This window comes from Musa acuminata, chromosome BXJ1-1, assembly GCF_036884655.1.
Source record: "Musa acuminata AAA Group cultivar baxijiao chromosome BXJ1-1, Cavendish_Baxijiao_AAA, whole genome shotgun sequence".
Classification (NCBI taxonomy): domain Eukaryota; kingdom Viridiplantae; phylum Streptophyta; class Magnoliopsida; order Zingiberales; family Musaceae; genus Musa; species Musa acuminata.
In genome coordinates this window covers 14566365-14585654 of record NC_088327.1, presented here as the reverse complement: position 1 = coordinate 14585654, position 19290 = coordinate 14566365, and the positions used below count along the sequence as shown (strand labels likewise).

At 36.6% G+C, this 19290-nt stretch overlaps 1 protein-coding gene across 1 annotated transcript; it reads right to left on the bottom strand.

Moving 5' to 3' along the window:
• Nucleotides 1-646: 646 nt before the first annotated feature.
• Nucleotides 647-7966, bottom strand: LOC135675742 (MOB kinase activator-like 1A). The gene is made up of 7 exons (XM_065186207.1): nucleotides 7825-7966; nucleotides 7032-7080; nucleotides 6194-6302; nucleotides 5851-5944; nucleotides 4239-4372; nucleotides 3967-4130; nucleotides 647-887 (listed from the first exon to the last, which is right to left on the bottom strand). Exons 1-7 carry the CDS (start codon nucleotides 7845-7847, stop codon nucleotides 813-815), a joined length of 648 nt encoding a protein of 215 aa, XP_065042279.1. The 5' UTR covers nucleotides 7848-7966; the 3' UTR covers nucleotides 647-812.
• Nucleotides 7967-19290: the final 11324 nt, after the last annotated feature.

The following is a 19290-nucleotide window of genomic DNA, read 5'->3' as shown; positions in this document are numbered from 1 at the left end:
TTCTCTGTATATGCTTTGAAGATGTTCAACCAAAATGAAATTCTTTATACCTAACATATTAATCAACACAAGGGTGAAAGGTTTTGGAGGAAACTTACATTAAGACAGTAAATCAAACGATTATAGCCAATCCCATTGCGACGCAACGAACCAACCGACAAAGTGAGATCGCAAGGTAGATATCTCTCTCCCAAAAATAATCAGAATGAGTCCTGGCAAAATTAGCAAGCCAGTTAGCTGCCTCGTTAACCTCCCTTACTGCATGATTCACACGAAGTCATTTTCTGGAAGAATATGCGTTTATCATCTTCCTGGATTCGTTGTAGCAGCTTCTATCTGTCTAGCCAAAGACAGTCCTCGCACTGCAACAGCAGATATTTTTTATACAAAAAATATTAATCTAATAATGATGAGATGTATCACATTTAATCAGCAAAAATTAAAAGTTTAAGGTTTCATCCGATAAATTTTTCGGATGTCCCCTTAGAATCTGTAATAGCAATATTTTATCGTTTGACATGAACGGTGGAATATAAACAAATAAAGAAAAAGGAATATGATGAAGCTTTTCCACTACCTAATAAGCTTGTAAGTAGTCCCAAGAAATTGATGTCATGCTTCACAGTCCGAAAGAAAAAAAAAAGTCTAAATAAGCTTCTTCTTTTTTTCTTTTTCTTTTTTTTTGAGAGAAGAGAGTTATGCGCTAATGGTTAGCATTTATTCCAGAATACATCAACACACTTTAAAATTACAGAGACGATAACTTAGCTTTTAAAATTAACAGCATTTTATACGTCCCTGAATATACAAATTTAATATGGAACAATGATGGATTCTATAAGCTCCTGAAGTGGCGCAAGTTCCTTCTTGTCGATTAGGCCAAACTCCTGTACAAACAATCACATGAAGATATTAGCCACTGGAACATGCTTTGCATGTATGGTATATATTTGGGCTTTTAATTAGAAATGCATGCTCAAGAAACAGCAAGTAATGGTTCGAAACACAATGATTCCAAAGTGAACATTAGCTTCACAACTCGACTGGGAATTCTTGATTGAAGAAGGATGAATAGAACTGGAATACAAACCAGGCATGAAAAGGGAGCCATTTTAAATTTGGAAGAACACCTGAAATTTTTTTGAAAATTTTCAAAACACTTGGAACTTTTTAAGAAAATTTTCAAACATCATCCCGGTAGACTGTCCGTAGTAAGGGCAACTACTACTGCTTTAACACTTTCACTCTGAGCCGATTGCAATCTACTATGTCACCATCATTTATTTATATAATTGAGTCACCAGATAAAGAAGAGATTCATGGCACCACAAATGAAGGTTCATGTTTTTCAGTAGCAAGTACTTCAAGAAAAAGATCGCTCCAGGTGAGTTAAAAAAGTTGGCTCATAACATAGTTTAAGGTTGAACAAGTGATTTGGGCTAGGCAAGATATGGCCGGATTTAGGTCATTTATAGATCTGCCAAGGGTATGACTTGTCGTTTGACCATTTGCCTCGTGAAACTTTAAATTGGAAGGCACATCCCTGTGTTGATGCATCAAATAATCTTCTCAGGACATGTCTGAACTAACTAAAACAAGTTTTCCATAATTGTATTCTAGAACATTAACACACAACAATTCCCAGCACATCAGAATGTAATTATTCTTTTCAAATTCACCACGCCTTTTCATAAGTTCCCATGCTTAAACAAAGCATTCAGGCAGTGGCTCTTTGGCAAGATGGTTGATCTTACTTTCTTCGAGAATGACTTCTTTCCATGTCTAAGAAATGTTGGATATTGTTCAAGTAGATCCTCCTCTAACCACGAATTTTGTCCTTTTGTGGCTAAAAACCGCTTCATGCCAAAATTTACTAACATTTACACACCAACCATGGCTTCTCTCAATTTGGACTACTTGCACCTTTTGCCCCTTGTTTCTAAACCATCAAGATGATATCTGCCACTCAAAACTTCTTTTGTGGTCACATTAGAACCTCAACTCCTATCCTTCTTCACCAGCACATCTCCATTTTCAGTTTTCATTCATTCTGCTTTTTAACCTCCATTCAAGTACTTGGTCCTTTTAGTATGTAGAAAATCACTATTGTATAACAAAGAATCTTATTTGAACAGTTGGTGAAACATTGCAGAAAGATCCAAACCACAGAAGATACCATCTCTTATTTATACTATCCTACTAGACTATTAATCATCAAAACAGTAAAACACCATTCTTCCTATGCTAGATTCACACCCACTTGAAGCACCTCACTCGGACAATACCAAGGGATGCTCGAGTAGGGAACTCCACCATTTTTTTCTGAGAATTTAAGTGTATTTATTAGTTCCCATCTAAATAACAAAAAAAAGAACTTACTGCATATAATAATATTATTAATAAACTTTCATATTGAGAAAGTTCTGTACCGGAGAGTAGGGATGATCAGGACCATATCCTGTTTGACTTCCCGTTTGCTAAAAAGGTTTGGGCTACATTGGGCCACAAACTGGGCTAAATAACATGTCCTGTTTGACTTCATACTAAATATTTTGTGAACCGGAAGCATGGTTGAGAGAAGGTAAGGATTCACCCAAAGAGACTGGGATGATCCTCAGAGCTATGATTGCCTACTGCTTACGGTTGATCTGAAAGGTCAAGAATGACATTACCTTTAATAAAAAGAGGGCTGGTTTCTCATCTATTGTATACAAAGTTGTTTCATATGTAATGAACAGCAGATTTGATGTTCTGTCTGAAGGAAACAGGGAGAAGATATGACACAAGCTTAAAACAGATTAACTAACAGAGTAAGGAGGGGGTGCTGGATTTCTTATCAGATTTTCTAATGGGATTTGCATCATTGCAGGAGTTCTTATATTGCTGAGGGGAGCTGCTGGTTGAATGAGATAACTGCTATTAAGCAGAGATTGAAAGCTGCACGAAAAGAAAGCATTCAAGGGACTATCATAGAGACAGATGCGGAGGCGCCAGTGAAAGTCGTAAACATGGAAGAAAAGCCACCTTGATCTGTCTGTCCTTATTCTGGAGTCTTTATCTGAATGTTAAGTTGTGCATGCTTTCAGGAAGTGCAAATAGAATTGCCCATTGGCTTCCAATGTCTGTTAAAAACTATAAAATGAGTAGGTTTCGGAAGGATGACTGGCATCCTGTGTTGTATTCCATTTTATGCCCTGTGGAGCATGGTCAAGTTTGTAGTTGTTTCCTTTCTAGAGAAATATAATTTTGTTTCTTGGAAAAGAGAAGCAAGTTCTCCACCATTCTGTCAGGAGGGCAAGAGGCTGATAAATCTTGAGGCATTCAAGTTGCACATCATGATTTTATTAGTTAGGAAATTTTCTACCATTCTGAGGATACCATACACAGTTGTCATCCTTTCAATGTAAACCTTCTGGAATTCATTATACACCCTACACCAAAACCATCAACCTAGGTACAGAACCATATCCATCTCCTGTGTCAGTTACACTAGCAGAAGGATAACAAAGGACCAAAGAAAAAGAATGAGGACTAACAACACCAGCTAATCTATATAATACCTTGAGAAAAAGGGGCTCGATCTTTAAGAATATCCAATCCAGGTCAATGGTACATCCTCTGACAATTTTTGGTTAGATCCACAAGAGTATGGAAGATTAAAATGATTGTATATAGACAATTTAGATATAATTGAGTGTTGCCTGAAGACTAATTAGTTTTCACTAATGAGATTCACTAGAATGTCATGAGTTTCTCCAGATTTTTTAAGAAATTGGACAATATCGATAATGTCTAGATCACAAAGTTGTTCGAGTTCGTCTTAACATATAGAAGAGAAAAGCAGATGCTAAAAAAGTGTTGCACAAATCATAATTCTAAGTACTATCTGAATTTATGGGCATGTCAAGGAGCTATCATTAAGATGCAAGAAACACAGACAATTACAAGGAAGAAAAAAATGCTTACATATGTAAAAAGAATGAAATGCTTGAAGCAGGTGTTAAGATGTGCTTCTTCCTTAAGGCTGACAATCTTCTGAAAATGCGAATGGTATATATGGGCATAAACCCGAAACAAACGCTTAAAAAGTGTCTTTACAACTTCTTTGAAGTTTGGAGGGAAAGGTGAACCTACATAATAATAGAGATTATATGAGTAAATAACTTTGTACACTTAACGGAGAATTGAAATTCACTTGCAAAAAATGAGATTAATTAATTTGTCTCAATAGGCCCAACCTATCTTTTGAGGGAATATAGACTCATCATCAAGCTGAACTTCAATCCACTCCATGAGGTACTCCACATACTTCGGTGCTGACACTTCAATAGGCTTCTTTACTTGTACACCATCTGCCCATCTATATTCATACCTGAATATTCAAGTCCACTCATAAACAGATGTTCGACATTAAAGCAACTAATATAACATGCGACACAAAGTGAGACAGCTTTTATATGATAGAAGTGAATTCTTTCATTCTCAAATTCAATATAACAATATATTCAGCTCATTTGCACCAGACTAAGTCTAATCTTGGACTATGTTAGGACGTCTTGAGTGGGGAGATTGGAACACCCAGTTTGGTTTGAGGGTAAGAACTTGAATTGACTTATAAGGGATTGATGGGACTATTGTTATTAAATTATGCTTACAAATTTTGGACCAGTATTTCAAACTCAACAAAGATAATCAATCAATTATCCCTTCAGGCCGGATCGTGACAAGAAACCTTTTCAGGTTCGAACAGTGCTTGACCAATTTGGTTGCAATTTCCTTATCTAGGAGACTGCCTTAGATGAGTATTACAATTTCCAATTCTCAAGAAAGCAAAACTGACAAGTATTACAAGTTCAGTAGTAAAAAGGCAATCAAGAATATTTTCAATAGCATGAACAAGTAAACATTTCTAATGTATTTGCTGCCGGAGATGTTACCTAACAAAGATATGGAATCAACGACTTACAATTTCCTTATGTCAAAATGAATTAGATATGGAAGATCCACTGAAAAGATAAGATATAATGTTTTCCATAGGTATTCCTTGACAAGAAGTGATTATTAACAGGATACAAGATCCTAGTTTTACATATAGAAGTTTGTAACCAGACTGCCATACCATCAACTATGTTAAGTGTCATGGGATTGTTTATCATCACAAGAATTTTATGAATGTTATTTCACTTCAGGGTGACAAAAGATGGTCATATGGTCTAGTCTAAGAGTCAATCTTCCAAGATTTGTCGATTTCATCAGCATCACCAATGGAAGGTTTACTTGAAAAGACAACAACAGAGGGTGAAAATAGGCAGATTAGAACAAACGAATGAAGAAAGATGATTATACAACCTAAATCTTAATCTTACTTTAATTTTCTAAGCTCAGCTGCTCAACATTAACCATCTGGAAGTTAAACCAAAAACAATCATATAAAGGTTTTAGGATTAAAGAATTAAAGAAACCTAAGCAAACACCATTAACCAGGACATCAGCTGATGATGGTCCTGAAGTCTAGTGATTCTAAAAGTCAAACTACTAAAATCATAGTAGAATAATAACTGGCTGAAAGTGAAAAGACACCTTCTAAAAGCATGCTTTCATTGCACATTAAGTAACTATTGACAACTCAGACAGCCAAACAATAGTACTTGATTCAAAAGTAAATTATGAAAACTTTTGCATATAAAAGAACACTACCTAGTGGAGTATTCAACCATACAGCTTGGTCAATCATATACTCAAAACTGTCATGGTGCAGATGATGATAAGCCTACTATACAGCACTACTCACTAATAAAAAGTGCACAGCTTTCAACAAATTAAATACAATATACATCTTATGTAACATACTTTGGACCTGCAGTCATTGTAGGACAATTCTCAGGTGTGCAGAATTCTGTAAGTGTACCATAAAGCAGATTCACCTGATTGAAGAAATCAACAGCTGAAAAATAAAAAAGAAGAATTTAACCTCATGATCTGCATCTCAAATGAAGATATTTGATCTAATTTTGATCGATAATAACTTTTTCTGAACAAATCATGAAGCTGCATAAAACTATGATATCATATTACAACAACAACAACTGATGAACTAACTTAAAAATAGCATTTGGTCAACTGCAAAGCATCCAAAAAAAAGAACCACAAAATGCTTAGAAGCATCCATTTTCAAGGATGGAAAGAGAATTACTGTTGACGGCAAGCCATTCATTCAAATCCTCCCCAGGTGGGAGTCTTACTGCTTCCCTTAGGTTTCCACTACCTAGAGTTGCATCAATGTGTTTCCGGAGTTGGGCTCCCTGCAGATGAAAAGATAAAAAATTTAGGACGAGCTGCCTCCTTGCATTCATAGTTCTCCCAGCATCTCAATAAGAAGGTATCTAAGATATCACAACTCAAAGGTCCTGTATCAAATTAGGAAGTTGCCTTATATCATACCATGGACTACAGTAAGTGTTTAGGTAAGCAAAATTGTAAATGGAGAGTCACAAGAGCTTCCACTTTAACAAATCCTTTCCTAAAGGATAAGAAATAGCATCATTTAAGTGGAATCTCTTGTCCAGTGAAAGAAGTGACAATTGTTGTACTTTCCCACCTAAGTCATTCTATTTTCGAGAGATTTTCTTCCACCAGGATATGCCACCAAAGGGAAAAAAGGATATGCTCAAGAATGAAAGACAAAGCTCATTTGTTGTACAAATAAATAAATCATCACAACACAGGATTATTGGCAGAATAATTATGTTCATATGTATACATAAAGATTGGCATTTGTAACAAATTTCATATGTAGTATAAGATCGCATGAGATTCAAATTTCATATGTAGGATATAAATGTATGAGATCATTTTGAGAATCACAATGAATGGAAGTCGAAAAAGTAAATTATTTTGATGCAATGAATTGTCCAAGTGAGAATTTTAAATTCAAAGAACACCAATGTATTATATAGACCTACGGAAAGGAGAAAACTGATGTTTATAGTCACACATTTATACATGAAACAGATAACATAGAAAGAGACTACCTTACTACCAGATGGCGCACTTTTTTTAGGTCGAAAAGTCCTCTGGTTCCTGGAAAGAGCAAATAAATATAAGAGATGGAGCGATCGTAAAATTTAAAGTCATTGATTTGCTAATGAAGTTCCTTATGATTCCGACAAAGCCCTTTACTCCAGGATCCTAATATTTATTGTATGCCCAAAAAGATTTCGTCTCCACCTTGCCACAATGTAAATTCATCTCACTTTTGGATTTTGATCCGCTCTTGCAGAAACTGACTACTGGCTTTGGCCGGTTTCAAGGTCATGTAAAAACTACTTTCTATCATGGAATTCCAATAAAAATTGACTTAAAAAGAACGGTAAATAGAACGCAATCTCCCAGCTTCCATCTTCAAAGTGCATGTGACCTGAACGCTGAATCTATAGAGTTCTAAAGGTTATTATTCCTTATTTTGCTGAAAGAAAATCCAAGTTTAAGCGACACCGTTCCTACACTCCCACAATGGCAAAACTTCAACCTCATGATAATACTCAGCGACTCTAACCCAGCGCTTCGCGTTCTTGATCAAACCCACACAGCATCTAACCGCAATTCGGCTTCCTACTTGCATCCAAGCGATCAAAATCAGATCTCCAATCATCAAGAATCATCACCGATCCAAAAACGATCCCAACGACTAACCCACAATTCCTTGCCAGCTAGACGCAGGAAAATGCGAGGACAAAAAGATAAAAGGGGAAGAACAAATCAAGAAATTGCGCAACCTAATTCGGATCGAGGAGGAAAACGAGACGTGAAGGGGCCGAGCGGTACCTTCCGAGGCCGAAGAGGCTCATGGCTGATCGGATCTGATCCCGAGATCGACCTCCTCTTCTCCTTGCCTCTGTCGCTTCGGACCGAGCTCCTCCGACCCGAAACCACCCCCCGCGACCGACGATATAGAGGAAAAAGGAGATCTTAGCCACCGTGTCCTATTCGAGACAGGGAACGCAAACCATAACGGTAGAGATGACGTCATGGAATAAAACTGTGTTCCGCGACTGGGCCGAGACAGGCGATCAGTGAATGCTGCTCGGCCGTATCGCACGGGAGTACACAATTCGTAATTTTGGCGAATTCCATAATCCCATTTTTGGGTTTTCAAGCAAAATATTCTCATTTTATTTTCTTTTCTACAAAATATCCTCAAAGGCACTTTCCTTTTTTGTTTACTTCAATTGAATTCGGTTCAATCGATCATTAATTTTCCAACCAGTTCAAATCATTTGTTTGAACCGACTTAAAGTAATGTTATAGTAATAATAAATATGAATAATATATATTTTTATATAATTAAATTAATAAAATAAATCATGTAAAATTATATAAAATTTAAGATATATGAATATATTATAATAATATATATAATAACAACAATAACAATCGTAAATTTTTAACTATTTAGGATTGATTAGATATTTTTTTGTTGTTATTGAAATCAATAAAAAGTTATATGTTTAGTTAAATTTAAAATATTTAAATCTTTATTATAGTTTTTATTAAGATCTTTTTATATCTCCCTTTATCTACCATTAATATTAATTATTTCACGTTCTCAAATTATCACATCCGGAGGTCTCCTAACATATGCTCATATAATTTTAAATAATCTTCGGTTATTATCTTTTATCAAAATGATATCTAATTTTCACGAATAAAAATATTTTTTATTTTATTTATAAAAAATATTATAAAATATAATATAAAAATAATATTTATATCATTAGCTATATAATATTTTATTATAATTTTATATTTTTATATTTTATATTTTTTATAAGTTTATTAATTTAAAAATATATTATTTATATTAAATATTATTTATTTATAGGTTTAAATGAATGGGTCGACCCGGTTTGAAAATGAGCGATTAGTATAAATACTCTAATACTTTGATATAAAAATATCTTTCATAAAATTTGATTATTTTCTATAAGCTTCTTTTCTAAGTATGAAATTAATTTGACTATTAGTAACTTATATGATGTTAGAAGTAGTTGAATGTTATGGGTTGGATTGACTCTCCGTCGTGTCTTCGGTTGGGATTATCTAAGGCACACATAGGCCACATTAGTTCATAAGGACCAGTCTAGATCTTAATCTCGTGTAGTTCACAGAGGACTTGCTGAGCAAAAAAAATATTAGAATGACAAATGTATAACTATTTTATCATTGTTACAAATGAAAAAAAAAAGATAATCAGGATCCAAAGCAACACAAAGCAACTAGTTTTTCTTAGGCATGAACATATCTAAAAAAATGTGATGAACAAGCACACACGAAGAGGTCCTGAAAGTAGATACAAGTCCATTATTCACCTAACACTTTTATGAAGTAAAAAGTGAGTATGCTAAAGATGTTATATCACTCCTCGTACATGTACCCATAATCACATCCGCCTCGATATCACCCATGAGATTCTATGGTATTAAGATGATTGACGTTTTGTCACAACTAGAAATCATTTTGTGGTATACAAGAATAGTACTGTTTTAGGTCATTTTTCATACCCCATATAGCTAAAAATATTTTGTGTTACATGATGATAACATGAAGCAAAAACATTATAAAACAAGAATAGCATCAAACATCATAAAACAAGAACTTCAAACACTTTGTTTGTATTACTTCATAACACTACGGTCCTGATGTCTCTACGTTTAGACCGACTCAAATGATATATTTTTAAACCCGTGACATTGCTAACCTATTATATATTTTTAAATAAAAATATTTTTAAATGAAAAAAAGTTAGTTATGTCATTTGCTCTAACAAGTCTTTTTTTTTTTTAATCTTTTCAAAGTATAGGCCTAATTTTTGTTAGGATCGAGAGCATTAAGAGGGGGGGGTGAATTAGTGCAGCGGAAAACTTTCTGCGATTAAAATCGAAAGCTGCATTCGAACGATAAAAACGATTTCTGTATAAAATTCGATTCTAAGCAAGATGATATTAAAGTTAATCTATGCAGGGAGTTTGCAGCTATGATGAAAACCAGAATATAGGCGCAAGCTGAAATCCGACGTTCGTACGAAGAAACTGATTTACGTATAAGTGCTGATTCGTAAATCACTTGATTTGGCAAGATGCAGTTTAATCAAGAGTATGAAGGCAGTTTGCAGTTATGGTAAAGCTCAAAACGTAAACGCAATCTGCAATATGATGATCGTACGAAAAAACAGATTTACGTCTAAATGCTGATTCGGAAAGTAAAAGGTTTGAAACCCGATCGTAAAAGCGCAGAAGGCAGTAAGCTTCAGAGGAGGTTTGCAGTAAAGATAATATGCTCAAAGTAAATGCAAACCGAGATTTAGAGTGGTTCGGTCAATCTTGACCTACTCCACTTTTGGCTTCCTCCATCAACGAGGTCACCGACATCAACTAGAGGCCTTCCTTCAATAGGCGAAGGCCAACCACCCTTTTACAGTTTCACTCCTTTTGACGAGCTTAGGAGACAACCCTTACAAAAATTTTCTCTCCTCTCTTTACAACTCAAAACTTGAAGAACGGAGGGAGGAGAACTTTTGGCCTTTACAACAATTTTGAGCTCTAAGAATCACAGAAAGATGTCAAGATTTCGAGTGTTAGTTGCTACCTTTCAGTGCTGAATGGGTGGGGTATTTATAGGCCCCAACCCAGTTCAAATTTGGAGCTCAAAACTGTCAATTCCTGGAATTCCAGGATCAGGCGGTTGCACCTCCTGACTGGGGCGGTTGCACCGCCTGGCAGAACTCGAAGACTGAGCCTCTGGGCGGTGCCACCTCTGTCAAGGGCGGTTGCACCTCTCTGCCAGAGCTCGAAGATCGAGCTCAGGCGGTTGCACCTCCTGACTGGGGCGGTTGCACCGCTTGCCAGAGCTCGAAGACCAAGCTCAGGCGGTTGCACCTCCTGTCAGGAGAGGTTGCACCGCCCAGTCTCGCTTGGAGACTGAGCCCAGGCGGTTGCACCTCCTGGCTGGGGCGGTTGCACCGCCCAGTCTCCCTGGGAGACTTAGCCCAAGCGGTTGCACCTCCTAGCTTGGGCGGTTGCACCTCCAACAGTAATCAGGATTCGAATGGGTAGATCCATTCGGCCTAAATTGGGTCTTTCAGGGGCCCAATTGCCCCAAGATTAAACCAATGGGATTACCTCCCATTACCAACTTAATCATTGTGCTAACTACGATAAAACCTAAGACAATTTCTGCAGCTTGCTCCGGTGCGTCAATCGCATCTTCCGGCGAGTTTCCGGCGAACTTCCGTCGATCATCCGATGAACCCTCGGTGATTCTCCTGCGGACTTCCGGCAAACTCCTGGACTTGCGACGATACACTTGGCGAGTTCCGACGAGCTTCTTTGGCAAGCTTATGGACTTCTCGGATTTGTTCCCGCAGAACCTCCGACGACAGTCCGAACTTCCGTCGAGCTCTCGAACTCCCAACGTGATCATTGTTATGACTCCGGCGCAACTCCTGCTGCATGTCTTACTTTCATCGTAGTTAATCCTGCACACTTATCTCAACATATAGGTTAGACAACAAATGACAATTGACTTCATCATCAAAATCCGAGATTCAACAATCTCCCCCTTTTTTATGATGACAATCAATTGATAATGGAGTTAACCTTAACTCCCCCTGTCTACATGTTATACTTGAGATAAGTCATTTTGAATTCAAGACCTAAGAATTCAAGTGACATCTCTGAAGATGATGTCAATACTTGACATTCATTCTTACATAACAATTTTGAATGATGGTAATTGTAACAATTCATCATATTGTAAGATATCAACATGTAAAGCTGTGAAGTAAGATTTTGATATCATTAGCATCAGTGTTTATAGCATATTTTATATATAGCATCTGTTCATATATCTCTTGATGATGCAGGCATGGCATAATCATAGCATCAGTGTTTATAGCATCAAATCAATTCATATATTTCTCCCCCTTTGTCATCAACAAAAAGCATAATAGATGTGATACCAGGAGAACAATATAAGCAAGTTATCAAGCATCTAAAGGAAGGCATGATACGTATAATGCTTTGAATACTTCTTCTCCCCTTTTTTGTTATAATCCTTTGTGCATGAAGGAGGAAAGTCATTTTATCAAATCCATTTCGGAAAAAATATTTTTCAAAAGAGTGTGTTTGATTTTTGTCATTCCAACTGTTAAGCGAATCCGAAAATGAGATGAATTCTTTCATGCATTCGGACAAGATTATGCTACAGTTTTTCAAAAATCAAAACATTTCAACACATGGCAATCAAGTGATCCAATAAAGTCCGAAAAATAATTTTGACTAGTTTATCTATTCGGACACATCAACATTCCTAATCCTCTTCTTATGAAATCAAATTGTTCTTTACTTAGAGGTTTTGTAAAAATGTCAGCTAGTTGGTGTTTAGTATCAATGAACTCTATGGTTACGTCATGATTAGTAACATGATCTCGTATAAAGTGATATCTAATATCAATGTGTTTTGTTCTTGAGTGTTGTATAGGATTCTTAGTCAAGCATATTGCACTTGTGTTATCACATTTAATGGGAATATTCTTAAGATTAACTTTGTAATCTTCTAAGGTGTTTTTCATCCATACAACTTGGGCACAGCATGCACTTGCTGCAATATATTTAGATTCGGTTGTTGATAGTGCAACCGAGTTTTGTTTCTTAGATGACCAGGAAACAAGGGCATGTCCTAAAAATTGACATGATCCTGATGTGCTTTTTCTATCTAGTTTACAGCCAGCAAAGTCCGCATCAGCATAAGCAATTAACTCAAAATTCTTTGATTTTGGGTACCATAATCCTAGATTTGTGGTACCATTAAGATATCTAAGTATTCTTTTAACTGCTTTGAGATGAGATATCTTAGGGTTTGATTGAAATCTAGCACAAAGTCCTACACTGAACATGATGTCTGGTCTGGTTGCAGTGAGGTAAAGTAAACTTCCTATCATACCCCTATAAGTTTTTTGATCAAAGCTTTCTCCACTTTCATCAATTTCTAACTTAGTAGAGGTGCTCATAGGAGTGTTAATAGCCTTTGAGTTGTTCATATTAAACTTAAATTCATAGCATATTCAGTTTGACTAATAAAGATGTCATTGCTTAGTTGTTTGATTTGCAAGCCTAAGAAGAATGTTAATTATCCCATTAAGCTCATTTCGAATTCAAGACTCATAGTTTTATCAAAAGATTCACAAAGAGATTCATTCGTAGAGCCAAAGATAATATCATCAACATAAATCTGGACAATGAGAAAATTATTTTCAAAATTCTTGATGAACAATGTAGTATCAACCTTGCTTTTTTTAGCAATTTGTATTTTCTATCAATAATTTTGCATTCATCAAATAAGTCATTGAAGGCATTTAATAATTCATCGAAAGATATATCTGCATCTATTAAATTCGTTACCTCTTCTCCGATGGCCATTAAGGCGTAATGAACAACTTGCTCAGTGTTGGACTCCTCTTCTTCGGACGCGCTCGAATCATCCCATGTTGCTTTGAGCGTCTTCTTCTTTGTTGTTCTCTTTTTGACTTGGGGACAATCACTCTTGTAGTGTCCCGACTTTTTGCACTCATAGCAAATAACTTGGTCCTTCTTGGGTTTAAGTTTATTTTTAGTGTCATTCTTAAACTTGTTTCTTTTAATGAATTTTTTAAATTTTCTTGTTAGAAGTGTCAAGTCATCGTCACAGTCCTCATCACTTGAGTTTTCTTTCAAGTGGTCTTCCAAAGTTCTAAGTGTCATATCCTTCCTGTTCTTTGGAAGGATGTCTTCTTGCTCTTCATGAGCTTTGCAAGTCATCTCGTAGGTCATTAATGACCCAATTAGTTCTTCAAGAGGGAAGTTGTTTAGATCTTTCGCCTCTTGAATAGCAGTGACTTTAGGATCCCAACTCTTAGGAAGAGATCTTAGAATCTTATTTACGAGCTCAAAATCCGAAAAACTTTTTTCGAGTCCTTTTAGACCGTTGACGACATCCGTGAAACGGGTAAACATGTCGCCAATAGTCTCACTCGGTTTCATCCGGAAAAGTTCAAAAGAGTGTAACAAAAGATTGATTTTTGACTCTTTCACTCTACTTGTGCCTTCATGAGTCACTTCGAGTGTGTGCCAAATATCAAATGCGGTTTCACAAATCGAAACACGATTAAACTCGTTTTTATCAAGTGCACAAAATAAGGCATTCATAGCCTTTGCATTAAGAGCGAAAGCCTTCTTCTCCAAATCATTCCAATCGATCATTGGAAGAGAAGACTTCGAAAAACCGTTTTCGACAAGATTCTAAAGTTCAAAATCCATAGAAATAAGAAAGATCCTCATTTGGGTCTTCCAATAGGTGTAGTCCGTCCCATTGAACATGGGTGGACGTATAATAGAATGACCCTCTTGGTTTTCGGCGTAAGCCATCTCTCTAGGGTTTTAATCCGTTTGAGAGTTAACCCCGCTCTGATACCAATTGTTAGGATCGAGAGCACTAAGAGGGGGGGGGGTGAATTAGTGCAGCGGAAAACTTTTTGCGATTAAAATCGAAAGCTGTGTTCGAACGATAAAAACAATTTCTGTGTAAAATCTGATTCTAAGCAAGATGATATTAAAGTTAATCTATCCAGGGAGTTTGCAGCTATGATGAAAACCAGAATATAGGCACAAGCTGAAATCCGATGTTCGTACGAAGAAACTGATTTACGTCTAAGTGCTGATTCGTAAATCACTTGATTTGGCAAGATGCAGTTTAAGCAAGAGTATGAAGGCAGTTTGCAGTTATGGTAAAGCTCAAAACGTAAACGCAATCTGCAATATGATGATCGTACGAAAAAGCAGATTTACGTCTAAACGCTGATTCGGAAAGTAAAAGGTTTGAAACCCGATCGTAAAAGCGCAGAAGGCAGTAAGCTTCAGAGGAGGTTTGCAGTAAAGATAATATGCTCAAAGTAAATGCAAACCTAGATTTAGAGTGATTCGGTCAATCTTGACCTACTCCACTTTTGGCTTCCTCCACCGACGAGGTCACCGACGTCAACTAGAGGCCTTCCTTCAATAGGCGAAGGCCAACCACCCTTTTACAGTTTCACTCTTTTTGACGGGCTTAGGAGACAACCCTTACAAAAATTTTCTCTCCTTTCTTTACAACTCAAAACTTGAAGAACAAAGGGAGGAGAACTTTTGGCCTTTACAACAATTTTGAGCTCTAAGAATCACAGAAAGATGTCAAGATTTCGAGTGTTAGTTGCTACCTTTCAGTGCTGAATGGGTGGGGTATTTATAGGCCCCAACCCAGTTTAAATTTGGAGCTCAAAACTGTCAATTCCCGGAATTCTGGGATCAGGCGGTTGCACCTCTTGACTGGGGCGGTTGCACCGCCTGGCAGAGCTCGAAGACTGAGCCTCTGGGCGGTGCCACCTCTGTTAGGGGCAGTTGCACCTCTCTGCCAGAGCTCGAAGACCGAGCTCAGGCGGTTGCACCTCCTGACTGGGGCGGTTGCACCGCCTGCCAGAGCTCCAAGACCGAGCTCAGGCGGTGCTACCTCCTGTCAGGAGAGGTTGCACCGCCCAGTCTCGCTTGGAGACTGAGCCCAGGCGGTTGCACCGCCTAGTCTCCCTGGGAGACTTAGCCCAGGCTGTTGCACCTCCTGGCTTGGGCGGTTGCACCTCCTACAGTAATCAGGATCCGAATGGGTAGATCCATTCGGCCCAAATTAGGTCTTTCAGGGGCCCAATTGCCCCAAGATTAAGCCAATGGGATCACCTCCCATTACCAACTTAAGACAATTTCTGTAGCTTGCTCCGGTGCGTCAATCGCATCTTCCGGCGAGTTTCCGGCGAACTTCTGTCGATCATCCGATGAACCCTCGGTGATTCTCCTGCGGACTTCCGGTAAACTCCTGGACTTGCGACGATACACTTGGCGAGTTCCGACGAGCTTCTTTAGCAAGCTTATGGACTTCTCGGATTTGTTCCCGTAGAACCTCCGACGACAGTCCGAACTTCCGTCGAGCTCTCGAACTCCAAACGTGATCATTGTCATGACTCCGGTGCAACTCCTGCTGCATGTCTTACTTTCATCGTAGTTAATCCTGCACACTTATCTCAACATATAGGTTAGACAACAAATGACAATTGACTTCATCGTTAAAAATCCGAGATTCAACAATTTCAGACTAAATAGATTTGTTTAAGATAGTCTTGATTTACAGCCAAATCCAAATCAAGTTGGTCTGATCCTAGAATTTTTGGGTGTTAGATACCATATAAAATTTTTTACTAATAAAAAAAACTTTAATTAGAGTGAGTTCTGCACCTGGCAGATCTTTAAGCACTCATATGCCTCTAAATGGTGTGCTTTCAATAGCAGACCTCCATTGTTAACAATACATTCCAGACAACAAGTCTATTCACCATGATGTATTGACTTAAGCTAGCTATTTATTTTCTAGCAATCCTTTTAGTTGTTGTGTGTTATTTTTCCACTTAACTTTTTTATAAATAAGTATGTACTTTATGGCAATAACTTTTTTTTTTTTCCTTTTAGTTCTTCTTCCTCTCTATTTTTGCATTTGTTTGCAGGGTTCAGTGAGCTGCTGAAGTTAAGTGTAACAACTGTAATATAAAATAAAGAGAAAGAAACACAAAGAACTGCACAGATGCTTTTTTTTTTTTTTTTTTCAGACCTTAACTTACACCTAAAATGTTGGGTGAATTTTTAGGAAAAGTTTCTCATTTTGGCTTTTAGTCTTTTCTGTGATCTAAAAATCTTTTCCTTAGTCTAAAAAATACTTTTGATAAGATATATTTCTGCACCGATCCATGATATGAATGGATTCAGTTAAAATATTTTTGTGAAAATGCCAAAAACATTATAATCCTAAGAAAGAAATTGTAAAAAAATTTACAAAGAAAACTAAAATTATTATTATATAAGATCAATTACAAATACCCTTGAGTTGAAATTCAACTCAAGCACAAATCTATCTGTTCAAAGAGAAAGTTTTCTCTCACTCTCTTTGGAGTTACTAGAGAAAAATCTAATAATATTTTCTCTTTCCAGATCAAGATTTAGAGATACATAGAGTATTTATTGAATAATTAAACTTTATTTTTCAGATTTCTTTGCTTGGTAAGAAGTCATTTCTAAGAAGACTGATTTACTTTATGAATTGATCCAATACAGAGTTTTTTTAGCTTATCCATCAGCAGTATTTTAAGAATATAAAAAAAGTAAGTACACTGGTAGGGAAAACAAAAGGCTAAAAGAAAAAACCTCAAGCCGAATTTTTTTTTTTCTGATAATTCATCCTAAAATTATGTTATTTTTTTATGAGTTTGAATTTATTTTTCAGAATTCATGTACACTTTTTATGACTTATATCAGGGGAATTGCTTGATTGTAGGCTATGGAATCAGTGTATGAACTTATAGAGATCATGAAAAATGTCTCAACCATCCCTTGTAATAGATTAGGCACAGCCTCTGTTCTTCATAATTGCTGGTGAGCAGTGCCTAACCGGGGACATGTTAATATATTTAAGTTTTTTCACTTCAATAAAGCGGCATGATAGAAGATGAGAAAATCTATCTATCTTGTTGAGAAAAATCCTCTATTCTGTTGAAAGAAATTATTTCTCCTAATATGTATAAATAGGAGAGGGACATATTAATGTATTTAAGCTTCTTCAATAAAATTTTTTCAATAAAGCTTTTTTAATAATTATTCTTATCTTATATATTATTTTTTCAATGGAATATATTACAATATCTAAACTTTGAGTGTGTGTGTCCACTTCTTATGTGTTCTTGCAGCCTTTTGTTCAGACTGAACTAGACTGAACTAGTTCTGTCATGCCAAACCACCTGCCTATTTGGGCCCATATCTCATATCAGTTGGCTATTGAAACCTGGAGGTGTTTCTTCTTTGGTCATAGTTTGCCTGCAGTTTGCAGGGAAACTCAAATGACTTACTTGAAAGTTCTTGGAAGTAATCAGTCAGTCATTGGATGGGGGCATCTCTTCTCCCCAAGGAGCAAAAAAAAAGGGGAGGTTTTTTGTGGATGCATATCTCAAGGTAAAGGCTTTTAGATTGAGACAACAGTATCTCTTTCACTCATGCAAGTCATGTGAGCATCCAAACATTAGTCTCTGGAGCCCACCTGGTTTTAATTGGAACAGTTCTGCATTTAATGCCTTTCTTAGCTTTATATATGTGTGTATTAGTGAGAAGAGGAGTTACATTTATCCCTCAGCTGACTCCAAACAGTGAAGTAAATGCTATGTTCTTGTTGGATTCTTGGTTGTCTTCCTCCCCCCCTTCTTGGTGTTTCCTTGCCTGTCTGGAAATCTCTGTCACTGGGAACTCCTAATCCATGAACATCTTTTCCTCTTCAATTAATTGTGACTTGCCATTCCTATGTCAGATCCATGTATTCATTTTGTTCTGCCACATTTTTTAAATTAATTGCCCAATAACCAAAAAAATTATTGGGTTTTTTCCAATAACTGTTTTTTTAATATTTTTCTCCCCAATATATATTTTTTAAAAAATATTATTAAAAATAACATGATATATATATATATATATATATATATATTATAACATAATCTTTATTTTACTGCATTATGGTATTTTCATGATATTACTGGAAATACAGTGTCAAAAAAGAATAAAAGGAAAGAGGAAAAAAGATAAGTGATTAATTTTCAAATCAAAAATATTATATCATTAATACATTCTAAAAATGAGGGATAATTTAAACAAAAAAAAAACCCTAAAAAAAATTATTTATGGGATTCTTCCAAGAAATTAAGTGAGAAAAAAGGATCTGAGAAAAGTCACATTTGGCTCGTCTAATATATACATACGTGCTTCTCCTTTTCCTACTTATCTCGCAGGCAGTGAGAGAATACATGTAGATTAGCATTCCTACAGGTACGTAATTGCTGGCACACAAAGCCACTGTTCCTCGCTGTGCTCATAAGATTGCACATACACAATTGCTGCACACAGGACTCTCTCTCTCTCTCTCTCTCTCTCTCTCGCTCACAGCAGCGTACTGCTCCTCCATCTCTCCTTATCAGTCTCTCAACTACCGACAAGTGATGGTCCCTGAAAACTACATACCACCTAAGCAGCAGTTCTCTTTTGGGCCGGTCGCGGACGTACCCATCACATGCACTTGCTGTCATGCCAAGGAGCAGCAGCTCGCTGTGGGGACTTCTCCCTTCCCTTCGCCATTGAACCCTAAAGC